The following is a 12,554-nucleotide window of genomic DNA, read 5'->3' as shown; positions in this document are numbered from 1 at the left end:
AGGGAGGAAATATCAGAGTTTTGTGTGTGTGTAGGGGAGAGATTCTGGAGGTTGTGTAGGATCTGAGTGACACCTTTTGGAACCAATATTTTGATATTTAATCATGGGTAATTTGTATGTCTCCCCCATTCTAGAGAGCTCCTCAAATATATACTCTCACGGAGGCGTCCAGATAAGCCCTTGTCCTTTATCATGACATTCACCTTCCATCCTGCAGAGGGATTTCCCTGATGTTTTTGTTCTCACTTTGTTCTTTTAGCTCTTAACACCCTTCACTAGATTAAATTTCCTCCCAACACAGATCATTAGTTGATTGGGAAAAACAGCCTTGTACCCTAAACACCAAACCCTAATGCTCCATTTCTCTTTGAAAACACTCCTACCTGCCCTCTCCCTTTGTCCTTCTTCCCTCCCCATTATAGGACTCCTTGCCTATTTGAGATTTCAGAAATGCATCAGACACAGAGCATAGATCATATAGCATTTATTGTAGAAAATAGGGGATTTTCAGGGAGTGGGGAGGAAAAGGACAACTTGAAGACTGGTTTGGGGACAAGCTGAAGATAGGAAAAATCCTACTGGTTGACAGCCTTCTTGCCTGACTCCACAAGAGAGCTGAAAAAGGTTATTGTGTCTGTTAAGGCCTTCTTGGCCAGTGGGATCACTTGTTCGTGTGACTTTTCGAGATAAGCCCTAGGAATAGAAGAAAACAAGAATCAATATGTATGGGTATAGAAACTGAGGGGGGGGGGGAAGAAGGGAGGGGGAAGAGAGGGAAGGAGGAATGGGGGAGAAGGGAGGGTGGGAAGGAAGGAGAGGTGAGGAAGGAATGTATGAATGTGTCAGGTCAGACTGGCCCAGACTATCAAACTCTAGTCTAGCTTTGACTGGGGGAAGAGGAAAGAGGGAACCTTCTCAGAAATATATACATGAATTGTAAGGTTTTCATTATTACTGCTCTTGCCTATGGCCAAGAAATATTGAATGGCAATGGGAATTACTAAAGATACTGCCCCCCCACCCCAGTTCCATTGTCTCTCAACTTTAGTCCCTTTATCCCCACTGGCAGGCCTTCCAACCCCCAAAGCCCATTTCCCTTTTCCATACTTACTGGACTTGGGACTGCACCTCTGGGACTTGAACTTTCTCTGCTACATCCTTGCCTATATCTGCCAGTTTCCGAATGTACTGAGTGAAGAAGTCAGTCACCTCAGGTTCTGTTGCCTGTCTCCGAACCACGGCTCCTGGGCAGACCCACACAACAAGCACAGTCTCAACCCAGGTGTCTGGTTCAGAGACTTTCTCTCCAGAAATAGCCCAAACCCAAGTCTCAGGCTCCTTGCTTCTTTAAAGAACTGGTTTACTGGATTAGGGGGAATGGGGAAGGACCCAGGGAATCTTCCTCCTAGGACCACGTCTGTAAAGAGAGAGGACCACTGTGGTGGTCTGCCCCTCCAGGACCCTTTTGCCCTTGTCCCCAATACATACCTTCCAGGGAGCAGATGGTCAGGAGCAGCACAGTCAGGGTAAGCAGCTTCATGGTGATGTCAAGTGAGTGTTGAACAGTCTAGGGGCAAAAGGGTTAGGTAGGAAATTCAGTAGGTAGTAGGCAGTTATAGCCCCAGAACCACCTCTCTTGAGTTTCTTTTCAGAACTCTCCAGCCCTCCAGTCCATTCCATTCCCTTACCTTCCTAGGATCATAGCTCTAATACCCCCAGATTTCATCCTACCTTGTCCCAGTCAGGTTGTTGGCTGTATGAATCTGTGGGAGAGATAAAGACTTATATACTTACCTATTTCCCTCCCTTCCATCAGGTGACCAAGTTTGTGACAAGACCCAGTGGGTCAGGGATCATGGTTAGGGTAAACATCATAGTGATTAGAGAGGTGAGGAGATTAAGTAATGGTAGAGAGAGACTGATTTGGACCTATTCTCAGAGGAGTTAGGTGTCCCGACAAAAAGGTACAAAGGACCAGAATCAATCAATCAATAAACATGTATTAAGTATTTACATTTGCCATTTTATATGGGCACCAAGAAAGAAAGAAAGAGGAAAGAAAGAGAAAGAAAAGAAAGTAACAGAGAGAGAAAGAGGGAGGGAGGGAGAAAAAGGAAGGGAGTGAGAAAAAGGAAGAGAAAAGGAAAGAAAGGAAGGAAGAAAGTTCAGGAAAGAAAAAAGGAAGGAAGGAAAGAAAGAAAGGGAAAAGTGTGTAAGGAAGAAAAAGAAAGAAAGAAACAGCTTCTGTTCTCTAGGAACTCATTCTAACAGGGTAGATTGTGTGTGTGTGTGTGTGTGTGTGTGTGTGCCTGCATTAAATAGAAGGTAATCTGAAGGGATGGCCAGTAACAAGAAAGTCCTCCTAGAGAAATTGAGCTGAGTCTTATAAGAAGTTAAGTATTCTAAGAATCAGAGATTGGAAGGAGAGAACTCTAGCATGGGGGAACAACCATTAGTGCAAAGGTGTCATGGAGCATTTAGATGCCAGTAGAATAAGTAGATTGGAAAGTTAGAAAGGACCAGAATTCCTGAATCCTTCTTTGGAAAGTCTTTCATATATCCCTCTGGGTCTGTTTTCTCCTCTCTTGTTGAGGGAACCTTTTCTCCCTCTTCTCTAAATTGTAATTTTGGGGAAACCCCCAAAGACAGTGGGGTGGGGGTCAGGAAGGAAGTCTATAAGCTAAGGTACAGAAATGAGGGTTGGAGGATGGGGATATTTGAGGTTTGGGGTCAGAGGGTAGAGATTGTTGTTTTTGCCTTTTCCCTAGGTTAATATGTAATGGAATTTGGAAGATCTGAATGTGTGTTCTTTGGGGGGGATGGATAATCAGTGACTTGCCCAGCCTCCAACCAAAATAATTAGGGTTGCTGTACTCATCCCCACCAACTGAATGGCTCTGGAAACAGAGACTGGGAGAAAGACTGATTGGGAGATTCAGAGTGCTGTAAGGTTAAAGGTCTTCCAGTCATTTGATTATCTAATCTGCTGCAAATTGTAGCTGGTCAGCAGAGCCTGAGTCAGCAAGTTTCACAGAATTGACCATGGACTGAGAGACTGCTTAGGGCTTAGGGAGCTGATTGGGGATCAGAATTATTTTGAGGGGTAGGGGCTTATTTGTTCTGATTCCAGCATATAATCCTGTAAATATATGATGTTCATTGGGAAAAACAACTAAAGATTTAGGGAATCTATCCCTATTTTCTTGCTCTCTCAAAAGGCACCTTTACTGAATCCTAACAGGCTTGTGAGTTGAGGAATAGAGAAGAGAACTGGGAGTGAGGACTGCTATATTCTGTTACTCTGCTTTTCTTATAGGTTTTTCTGGAGGAAGAGGTGAACTGTTTAAAAAAAAAAAAAGAATGGCATTCTTGTAAAGGAAATTGCTATATTTTTCTAACTATTTCTATATTCCTTTCTCATCTAACTCCACTCTATCTCCCTCTACACAAACAAGAAAACGAAGTTGATTTTTATGCATTCTGGAAATAGCCCTGCCCTATCCTAGCTATGTGATCGTTGACAGGTCACTTAACCCAGATTGCCTTGGTTTCCTCATGTGTAAAATGAACTGGAGAAGGAAATAGCAAATAATTCCAATTCCTTTACCAAGAAATTAGTCGTCAAGAATCCTACAGGATTGAAAATGACTGAACAACAGCAATAGCTGTATACAAAGCCCTTCAGTAGGAACTGATGCTGTCACCACTTTTTCTACAAGACTCTCCAACTCTCAACTTCTGGATCTTCACTGACTGTCCCCCATGCTTGGAAATTTCTTCCTCCTCATCTCCATCTCCTGGTTTTCTTCAAGTCCCCCTAAACTGGCACCTTCTACAAAAAGCCTTTCTAAATTCCCTTAATGCTTGCACCTTTCTTTGACTGACTCCAAATTAGCCTGTATATTTTGTTTGTACATAATTGTTTGCACGTTTTCTCCCCCTTTAGACTATAAGCTCAAGATACTGTTCTCCTCTTCGTCCTCCCTCCTTTTCTTGGTATCCTTAACGCTTTGCAGTGTCTGTACGTAGAACTCGCATAATAAATACTTGTTGCAGGTCTGTGAAATCCAGAGTCATCCTTTATTGGTGGTATCAAGGTCGGGAAGATGCTGTCCTAGAACATAACCACGTTCAAATCGTTCCAACCCCTCGAAGCCCTGGATAACTCTAATTCAGAGAGGGGTTGCCAATGTGCGTGGGTGGGAAGCGTTTCTACATTGTCAGTTCAATGCACTCACGAAATCACAACACTCCTTTAAAAAGAGGGGATGAAGTCCCTCAGACACATGCAAACTCCTGGAGAACCATGCACGGCACATTCTGCGCTGTGTGGGTGGTGTAGAAGAGAGAAGCATCCCCGGGATTCTCCCCGTAGCTTTGGAGGAATTTGGACCCCCGCCTCCTCCTCGGTTTCAGCGTAGATCAATTCCCAGGACCCATTCAAGCTCATAGTACTGGAATCTCCCTTCTCCCAGCCCTCCACGCCACGATTTTCTTTCTTCTAATTGGCCGCTGGAACACAGCGATCTCCTCCCTCATTGGTGAAAGAAAGATGGGAGGTGGCACCTAATGCCCAGGTGGTATTTTCCTCCCCTCGCTGCCAGGGTCCAAGATGGCGCTCGCGGCCGCGCTAGGAGGGCACTGTGAAGCCGTGGCTCTGCCCTTACTCAAGATGGCCGCCCCCATCAAGATGACCGGGGTGTGCCGGGGGTAGAAGGGTGGCGCGGTGGCCTGAGCAGGTAAGGGCCGTGGACGCAGAGCCAGGCTGGACTCGGGGCCCTCTGGACGCAGCGGAGAAAGCAAAGGAGGATGGAGGGGCGGGCTTTTTAAGGCTGCAGGATCCGGGGGCGGCGGGCGGGGCGAGGGAGCCCCTTGGAGGGTGCATGTTGGGGCTGGGCATGATTTTGGGGCATGATTTGGGGGACAGGTAGGGTGCAGAGGGGATAAGTTGCCCGTCCGCCCCACTGATATCTCTCTCTTCCTCCACTCCCCTCCTCCGTTCCAGCTGCAGGGTCCGAGCATGTCGAGGCACCCGGGGTTGGGGTGCTGGGTAGCTGGGGGTGGGGTCGGCGGGGGCTGGGGAGGTCAGTAGCGACCCCTCTCCTGGACCCCACCCCCACCCCTCCCCCAGGCTGAGATGGGGAACATGTTGGGTCTGGCTCCTCTGGGAGCTCTGCCCCGCCGAGGCGCCCGTCGGGAGGAGCCGCTGCCCAATCCGGGGAGTTTCGATGAATTGCACCGACTCTGCAAAGGTGGGAATTCTTGCAGGAAACTCTCTTAGTCATTGATTGAGCACCAATTGTTTGCCAAGTCCTGCACGTCCTAGCCAGGAGAGATACCAGTCATTTTCGTCTAGTTTGCAAATTAGAATCTTATCCAGGTAACTTATTAAGTAAGCTCTTACTGTATTCCCAGCACTGGGCGAAGTGCTGGGGATTCAAAGAAAGGCAAATGCAGCCCCTGACTCCTGTGAGCTCACGTTTAATTGTGTGAACAACGAGAAAACGAATGTGTAACATTCAATAGATACAATGTAAATGGACAACGTGCAAACTGTAACCTACAATGGGAATGGATAGTGGGAACAACCATGTAACCTACAATAAATACAATGTAAATGGAAGGTTTTCTTAGAGGGCGGGAGGCAGGGGGGAGTGGCTTCTGGAAAAGTTCTCGGGCAGAAGATGGGAATTGAGTTGAACTTCAGAGGGAGCCCGAAAATGAAGATGAGAAGGGAGAGTATTCTATGCAGTGACAGAGAGATGGAGAATCCTGGGGAAGAGGAAACAAATAGGCCCTCATAGCTGAATTGTAGAGAGATGTAGAGAGGTGTAAAATGTATGAAGACTGTAAGTGATAATACCTTTTAAGTACATTAGAGAATTGTAAAGTATCTATGAAGTCTAAAAGGGAAAGGATAAAAAGACTCAGAAGTTTCTTAGAGGAAGCAGGGTTTGCCTCAAACTCCACTCCAACTTGAACCCGAACCTCCAAGGATGGAAAGATAAATAACCAAAAAGACTTAATCCAGGGATCAGCCGGGACAAGCAGATATAATAATAAAAATAAATGTCTTTTGAGTCTGTTTTGGGAAAGGGCCTTATCTGCTCACTTACCCTGTGCCTTGTGCCTGACCCCTCCTTCGGTTTTTAAGGATAAAAGGAAGGGAGACTTCAGGTATATAGAACAGCATGACCCTAGTCATGGAGGTTAAGAAGGTTAGGGTGTATTCTGGGGATAGAGTAGTCCAGTTTGGTTAGAATCTAGACTATATAAAGAGGATTGGCTTGAGATAAAATGGCACTAAATTGTTGAGGGCTTTAAATGACAGGCATTTATGCAATTCTTTATTTAGGTAGTAGGGAATCATTGAAAGAATTTAGAAGAGGAGCATATGGAAGAATATTTTTGTTGTAGCATGAAGGATATATTGGAATGGAAGAGAGAATAGAAATGGGGAACATCTGTTAGGAAACTAGCATGGTAGTGTCACTGAATCATAATGAGAGACCCCTATTGAAAGGTGGCAACAGGAACAAAGAAATGGCCTGAAGTGATAGAGATAAAATTAATAAGATAGTTTTCTAAAATCTGAGTGAATATTCTCAAGAGTATTAGGTCACAGGCTAAGGTTTAAGGAGTGAGTAATAATAGCCCTTAGGAAACAATTTTTTTTTCTCTTTGGAAGGAGGTTTCCTTGTGATTAGAGGGCCCATGTCTAGACTTATCCTTTCTTTTATTCCTATATTTTAGATGTGTTTCCAGCACAGATGGAGGGAGTGAAATTCATTGTCAACAAGGTTCTGAGCAGCCACTTCCAGGTGTTCTCATTTTTCTATAGAGACCCCCAGACCACCACTCCTTTGTTCCAATCTATTCCTGAATTCCTCCATTCTGCCACCTCTTATTTCTAGCCTCTAGCAAGGCTGTATGATTTGAAATAGAAGAAACCCTGAAAGTCCTATATCCTTTTACTTCTCTTTATTCAAAATGGTTCCAGTATCTGTCCAGCGGGGAGGGAGTAGAGGATGGAGAATGCAATTTAGAAATTGCAAATCAGTATGACCCTCATAGATGTGTTATGTTAAGGGATTCTTTGAATGGCTAGAAACAGCAGAGCTCCCCATTAACCTGCTAACCTACTCTCCTCAGGTCACTCACACTGTGCACATGAGTGCCCTCGGCCTATCAGGTTATCACCTTCATGCTGCTTTTGTTGGTGACCAGCAGCTCAGTTCTACTGAGGTAAGGGGATCAAACGGTTGGCCTATCTCACTAAAAACCTAAGTGAATACCATGAAGATGAGGTTGAAAAGGTTTTCTTCTTTCGGGACCTGAGTTGGGGAAAGTTTGATGAAGGCTGTGGGGAACTTCTTGGGGGAATAACCATTTTGTCTCCATCCCATTAACTTCTTCCACTCAAGTTTCTAATCAGATCAGTCATTCAAAAACATTAAATAGCCATCATGTGCCAAGCACTGTTGCCAAGTGCTTACAGAGAGAAGAAAGAGATAAGCCCTTCCCTTAGTTTACAGTCTCAAAAATAGAATTCAATTTTTTTTCTGTCATTTACATTATAATCATTTCTGTGTGCATTATCTTACTGGTTCTGCTTATTTTACCTTCCCATAGTTCATAAAAATTTTCCCATGCTTCTCTGAAATCATATTTATTATTTCTTACTAATTTCTTATTAATCATTACATTTATATACCGTAACTTGTTTAGCTGTTCCCCAGCCAATAAAGCATCTGTTTTGTTTCAGTTTCTTGCCATCGTAAAAAGTACTATCATGAATATTTTGGAATATTTGGGCCCTTTCTGTCTTTGACTTCTTTGGAATGGAAACCTAGCAGTGAGATCTATAAGAGTCTGGACATTTTAAGTCACATTTTAAACATAAATTCAAATTGGAAGTGGTCGAATTAATCTACAATTCCACCAAAAGTATTTCACAGATATGTTTGTCCCTATTTTCATAGCTATGTTTTTTAGATGCATTTCTAAGATCCCTTATAGCTTTTATGTGTCTGTAGGCAGAAAAGACAGTCCCCCTTTTCTCAGAGAGGGTTGTGTCCATTCTTATGGCTCCACCAGAGGGCGCTGGATACAATTGTGAAAGTTCTGTCCTTGGCTTTTGGGATAGAATGTTGATACCTACTGAGTGCCTCTCACTTGGCCACCTTCTCCAACAGGTGTTCCCTACTGTTGTGGGGGATATGGACAGCAGTGGTAGCCTCAATGCCCAGGTCCTGCTTCTCTTGGCAGAGCGGCTTCGAGCCAAGGCAGTTTTCCAGGTGAATCATCAATATAGACCCCCATAACCCAATGCCTTCCTCCAACCAAGGGTATCTTCATTCTAAGGATATGGAGAAAAGTGCAATCTGGGGTGGTGCTGCAGGCGTGAAAAGGGTTGTGAATTTACTTGGGAGAGAGTGTTAGCATGGGATTGAAAGAGCTGGAGGCTTACTTCTTTTCCATCTAGACCCAACAGGCCAAGTTCCTGACATGGCAGTTTGATGGGGAGTATCGGGGGGATGATTATACTGCCACTCTAACACTGGGGAATCCTGACCTGATTGGGGAATCAGGTGAGAAAGCAGAATGGGGAACTGGAGAGGGGTGAGGGTGGAAACCTTCCATATTTAAGCTGGCTTAATTTCCAGCTGGCCAATGCTGTTGATGGCTTCTCCTTTTCTGTCCCTTTTATGTCTCTGGGTTAAGGGTGGAATTAAAGGGGAGGCTTCCTATTATTATTTTTGGAATGTGTAGTTGGGGAAGTTCTTCATGGGGTATTGGTCCTGGGCAAAGGGGATTCCTTGATTATTCCCTGACCCCATGTTTCCCCACCTCCTACCTCCCCCCCACACAGTGATCATGGTCGCTCACTTCCTGCAGAGCCTTACTCAACGTCTGGTGCTGGGGGGAGAGCTGGTATATCACCGGCGCCCAGGAGAGGAGGGGGCTATCCTGACACTGGCTGGGAAGTACTCTGGTATGAAATGAGACAGAATGGGAATGAGGTTGGGATAATTCTGGTCTGCTCTGGGTTCTGACCTGTGTTCCATTTATGACCATTAGTGACTTGCCACTCCCTTTTGGTTCTTGCAGCTCTGCACTGGGTGGCTACACTGAATGTGGGTTCAGGCGGGGCCCATGCAAGTTATTACCACAGGGCAAATGAACAGGTGAGGCCCCCTCCCAAACCAAGCTCACAGACTTTTTATCACATCTGCTTGTCCCAGCTGACCCTTGGAAGTTCTTCCTGATGGACCTCACCAACAGTATTTATCCTTCCATCCCTTCCCTTGGGGGCTCAGGTTCAGGTTGGAGTGGAGTTTGAGGCAAACACTCGGTTGCAGGACACCACCTTCTCTTTCGGATACCACTTGACGCTGCCCCAGGCCAACATGGTGTTCAGAGGTGAGGGGAGTATGGGGGTAGGGCAGAGGATCCTGGTGGAGCAGAGTCATGGCCAGAAGGACATCGCTTAGCACAGTGCCCGGCATATAGTAGGCACTTAATAAATATTTATTGACTGACTGAAGGATGCCTGATCTCTTGGTCTCTCCCCCACCCTTAAGGTATGATGTTGCCTCCTTGTGATAATTGTGTTATTTTTCTTCCAGGCCTTGTGGATAGTAACTGGTGTGTTGCTGCTGTGTTGGAGAAGAAGATGCCCCCTCTGCCTGTCACCCTGGCACTTGGAGCCTTCCTCAATCACTGGCGTAACAGATTTCACTGTGGCTTCAGCATCACTGTGGGATGAGAAAGGTGGAGGAGCCAGCTTGAAGCCATTAGAGAGAAAGAGAATCAGGGTTTGGGTCTCTCCCCAGAGACCATTTTGCCCAGTGTGACTCCACTGAATGAATGAGGGCCTGGACAGAGCCTCCCTGTGAACTGGAGTTATCACAATGGGCAGGATGGGGGGGATCTCCTGTTTTCCCCCCAGAACTCTAGCCTGACTGCTTTCTTCTCCAAGCCCTTGAGTCGAGCAGGCTCTGAATGAGGGGGAGGGCTATGATTGATTGCTTTCTTCCACCCCTGTGTAATAAAGCCAATCCCTCTCCTCACTGACCCTGAGCAGAACTCAGAAACTTAGGTGGGTACAAATCCCATCCTATGATCAGCTCTGGGCCTAGTGCTGGAGGAGGGAACAGGGCTATGGCTGCTTCAGCCTGTACCCAGTGGGCACTGCTTCACTTGTGAAACCAGCTCTGACCCCTTCCTTGTGCAGACTAGAAAATGAATGAATGAATGAATATATGGCCCTTCCTCGACAGCAGCATGAAGACCTGGTGTTGCCTTAGTTGTTCATTGTGCCTCGGGTGGGGTGCGTGGCCCCTGGACCGCTTTTCTCACTACTGATCTTGACTTCAGTTCTGGACAAGATATTCTCCATGGCCCTGTGGGAACCGTGCAGAGGGGAAGGGCAGGGCCAGCTGCTGCTATTGCTAAAGTAGATATTTGGGGAAACTCTCAGGTGGGTAGGTAAGGACAACTTGTTAGTTGAGGATGTGCTGGGGGATACAGGTGAGCAACATCTCAGCTGTAGATTTCCTGTAGCAGAGGCATCATGGCGGACAGCTCATGAATATGCTGGAGCTGGCGTCCATATTCCATGTTGAGACTTCGAAGTTCTGCCAGTAGCCCAAGCATCTTTGCATACAAGAACCTGCAAGGATGAAAATCACTGACTGAGTCCTCTAGAACTTCTAGGACTCCCCCGGCCTCCCAAGGGAAGAAAAAGCAAAGCATAGTAGCCCCAAATCTCATAGATTTGAAGGTTTAACCCTGGCCCCTGAGTCTTTACTGAGCAGCTGAGAAAATGAAGCACAGGCTTGTATATTAAAGAAAACTAGCCCAGCAGGCCCAAAATTCATTGGCCTAGTGGCCTGTTGGGGGCTGACTTTTTCTGATCTATATATACACAATATATCCTGTTGACAGAAGCAGGGGGTCTCTAAATACTTCATCCTGTGCACCTGGAGGTGGGAGGAGGCGGACTATTTCAAAGAGGCCAGACCTTTGGTCCAGTTATCAAAGGCTGGGTTGAAAATAGGTGGTGTGAGGATAGAGCACCAGTCCTGGAGTCAGGAAGACCTGACTAGGATACTTGATATTTACTAGCTATGTGACCCTGTGAGTCACTTAACTCAATTGCCACCCAAAAAAAAATTAGTTTTTAAGAGCTCATGCTATTTGGTGGGGAAAAGGAAGGCAAATCATGGTCAGTTCTAACCTTTTCTTAAGGTAGTGCTCCAGAGAACAGAGAACAATAGGGAACCTCTATGATTGAGGAAGAATAAATTGAGAACGGCTTGGCCCTTGACTAGGTATGAGTCTTGAGGCCAGTTTTCATCCTTAAATTCAAAATTTAATGAGAATCAGGGCAAGTTAATGAATAGAATAGAGGAAGGCTGGGAAAAGGATATAAGGAGGAAAAGTGAAAAGGGTTAGGATTCTTTAGAGAAATGAAGATTGGGATTGTTGAGAGGCAAGGTTAGTTATTTTAAGCTTTAGAAGAACCATGATATAGAACACAGGGTTCAGCTATTTTCAATCACTAATGAATAAAGAACTAGAAGGAAAAAGTAGAATTAAATTGCAGCAGGAGGGATTTAGCTATGAGAATTGAAATATGAAAGATCATTTTTGTCTGACAAAAGGCTAGATGACTCCTGGAGAAGAAACCTTAGTTCAAAAAGAAAAGGGATATTGAAAGGCATTTATCTTGCGCCCAAACATTGTCTCAGTTCAAATCAACAAAAATTAGGCTTTCACTCTATGAAAGGTGCAATGCTAAGCCTTGAGGTGCAGATATTTTTCTAAAGAAACATTTCCAAGCCTCAATTTTTTAAATTTTTTTTTTTTTTATTGTGGGAATAAAACATACCCATACAAGTGAATGCAAAGTAATTCCAGAAGAGAGAGCACTGACAATGGGTTTACAGGAGATCATCCCAAAGCTAAGGTTTGAAAAAAAAATAACGTGCCCCTAGAGCTTCATACCCTTTCTTTCATTTAATGCTCAGAACAATATGGGAAGCAAAAATACTAGAGAGTTGTAAACCTCAATTTTTTTTTTAGATGATAAAACATGCAGAAATCATAATACTCTCCTGGGATAACAGCTAGTAAGGGTTCAAGGAAGGATTTAATTTTGAGTTTTCCTATCTCCAAACCTAATTGCTGCTCTATGTTAGCCCACACTTCCTTTTTTTAGGGTAGGGATTCTGAGGAGATTAAGGAGAGAATGTGGGTCAGGCTTGGGAGGACAGGCAGATAGTGCAAAAGGCTGTGGCTTGATAGAGTGTGAAATATTAGTAACATGAAATGTCTGGAAAGGAGTGGGGCTGCAACTGAAGAATGGTCAAAAGAAGAAATAGGAGAAAGCTTCATGTAAGCCAAGGGAGGACAGAATCATTCAAGGAGGGTGGGGAGTACTTGACCATATTCAAGGTTCCAGAGAATCAAAATGAAAATTGGGATAAGGCCATTGGATTTGGTAATTGACATCCTTATTAACTTTGTGCAAATTACTTTTAGTTTAT

General features: G+C 44.9%; 3 protein-coding genes across 7 annotated transcripts in view; 1 reads left to right on the top strand and 2 right to left on the bottom strand.

Annotated features, from left to right (window-relative positions):
- Positions 1-467: 467 nt before the first annotated feature.
- Positions 468-1,819, bottom strand: APOA2 (apolipoprotein A2). Of its 2 annotated transcripts, none has more exons than XM_003769634.4 (4): positions 1,732-1,819; positions 1,489-1,567; positions 1,112-1,244; positions 468-693 (listed from the first exon to the last, which is right to left on the bottom strand). In XM_003769634.4, exons 2-4 carry the CDS (start codon positions 1,538-1,540, stop codon positions 576-578), a joined length of 303 nt encoding a protein of 100 aa, XP_003769682.1. In that variant the 5' UTR covers positions 1,541-1,567; positions 1,732-1,819; the 3' UTR covers positions 468-575. The 2 variants fall into 2 exon arrangements, with proteins under 2 accessions (XP_003769682.1, XP_023359143.1); XM_023503375.2 differs by having other exon boundaries at positions 1,689-1,753.
- Positions 1,820-4,218: 2,399 nt separating this feature from the next.
- On the top strand, positions 4,219-10,183 carry TOMM40L (translocase of outer mitochondrial membrane 40 like). Of its 3 annotated transcripts, none has more exons than XM_003769635.4 (10): positions 4,221-4,739; positions 5,006-5,252; positions 6,754-6,821; positions 7,153-7,245; positions 8,196-8,297; positions 8,486-8,591; positions 8,873-8,995; positions 9,112-9,188; positions 9,321-9,423; positions 9,630-10,183. In XM_003769635.4, exons 2-10 carry the CDS (start codon positions 5,138-5,140, stop codon positions 9,767-9,769), a joined length of 927 nt encoding a protein of 308 aa, XP_003769683.1. In that variant the 5' UTR covers positions 4,221-4,739; positions 5,006-5,137; the 3' UTR covers positions 9,770-10,183. The 3 variants fall into 3 exon arrangements, with proteins under 3 accessions (XP_012404954.1, XP_003769683.1, XP_031793263.1); XM_031937403.1 differs by having other exon boundaries at positions 4,222-4,739; positions 5,132-5,252; XM_012549500.3 differs by lacking the exon at positions 9,321-9,423 and having other exon boundaries at positions 4,219-4,739.
- A 193-nt stretch (positions 10,184-10,376) lies between these two features.
- NR1I3 (nuclear receptor subfamily 1 group I member 3) overlaps positions 10,377-12,554 on the bottom strand; it is a 29,177-nt gene continuing 26,999 nt past the window's right edge. For both annotated transcript variants that reach the window (XM_031937402.1, XM_023503373.2), the window contains exon 9: positions 10,377-10,675. In XM_031937402.1, the coding sequence (XP_031793262.1) occupies positions 10,546-10,675 (130 nt within the window). In that variant the 3' untranslated portion in view covers positions 10,377-10,545. The remainder of the gene's footprint in view (positions 10,676-12,554) is intronic.

The sequence above is a fragment of the Sarcophilus harrisii genome, chromosome 4 (assembly GCF_902635505.1).
Source record: "Sarcophilus harrisii chromosome 4, mSarHar1.11, whole genome shotgun sequence".
Taxonomy (NCBI): domain Eukaryota; kingdom Metazoa; phylum Chordata; class Mammalia; order Dasyuromorphia; family Dasyuridae; genus Sarcophilus; species Sarcophilus harrisii.
The sequence above is the reverse complement of the archived record's forward strand: the minus strand, read 5'-3'. Positions and strand labels throughout refer to the sequence as shown.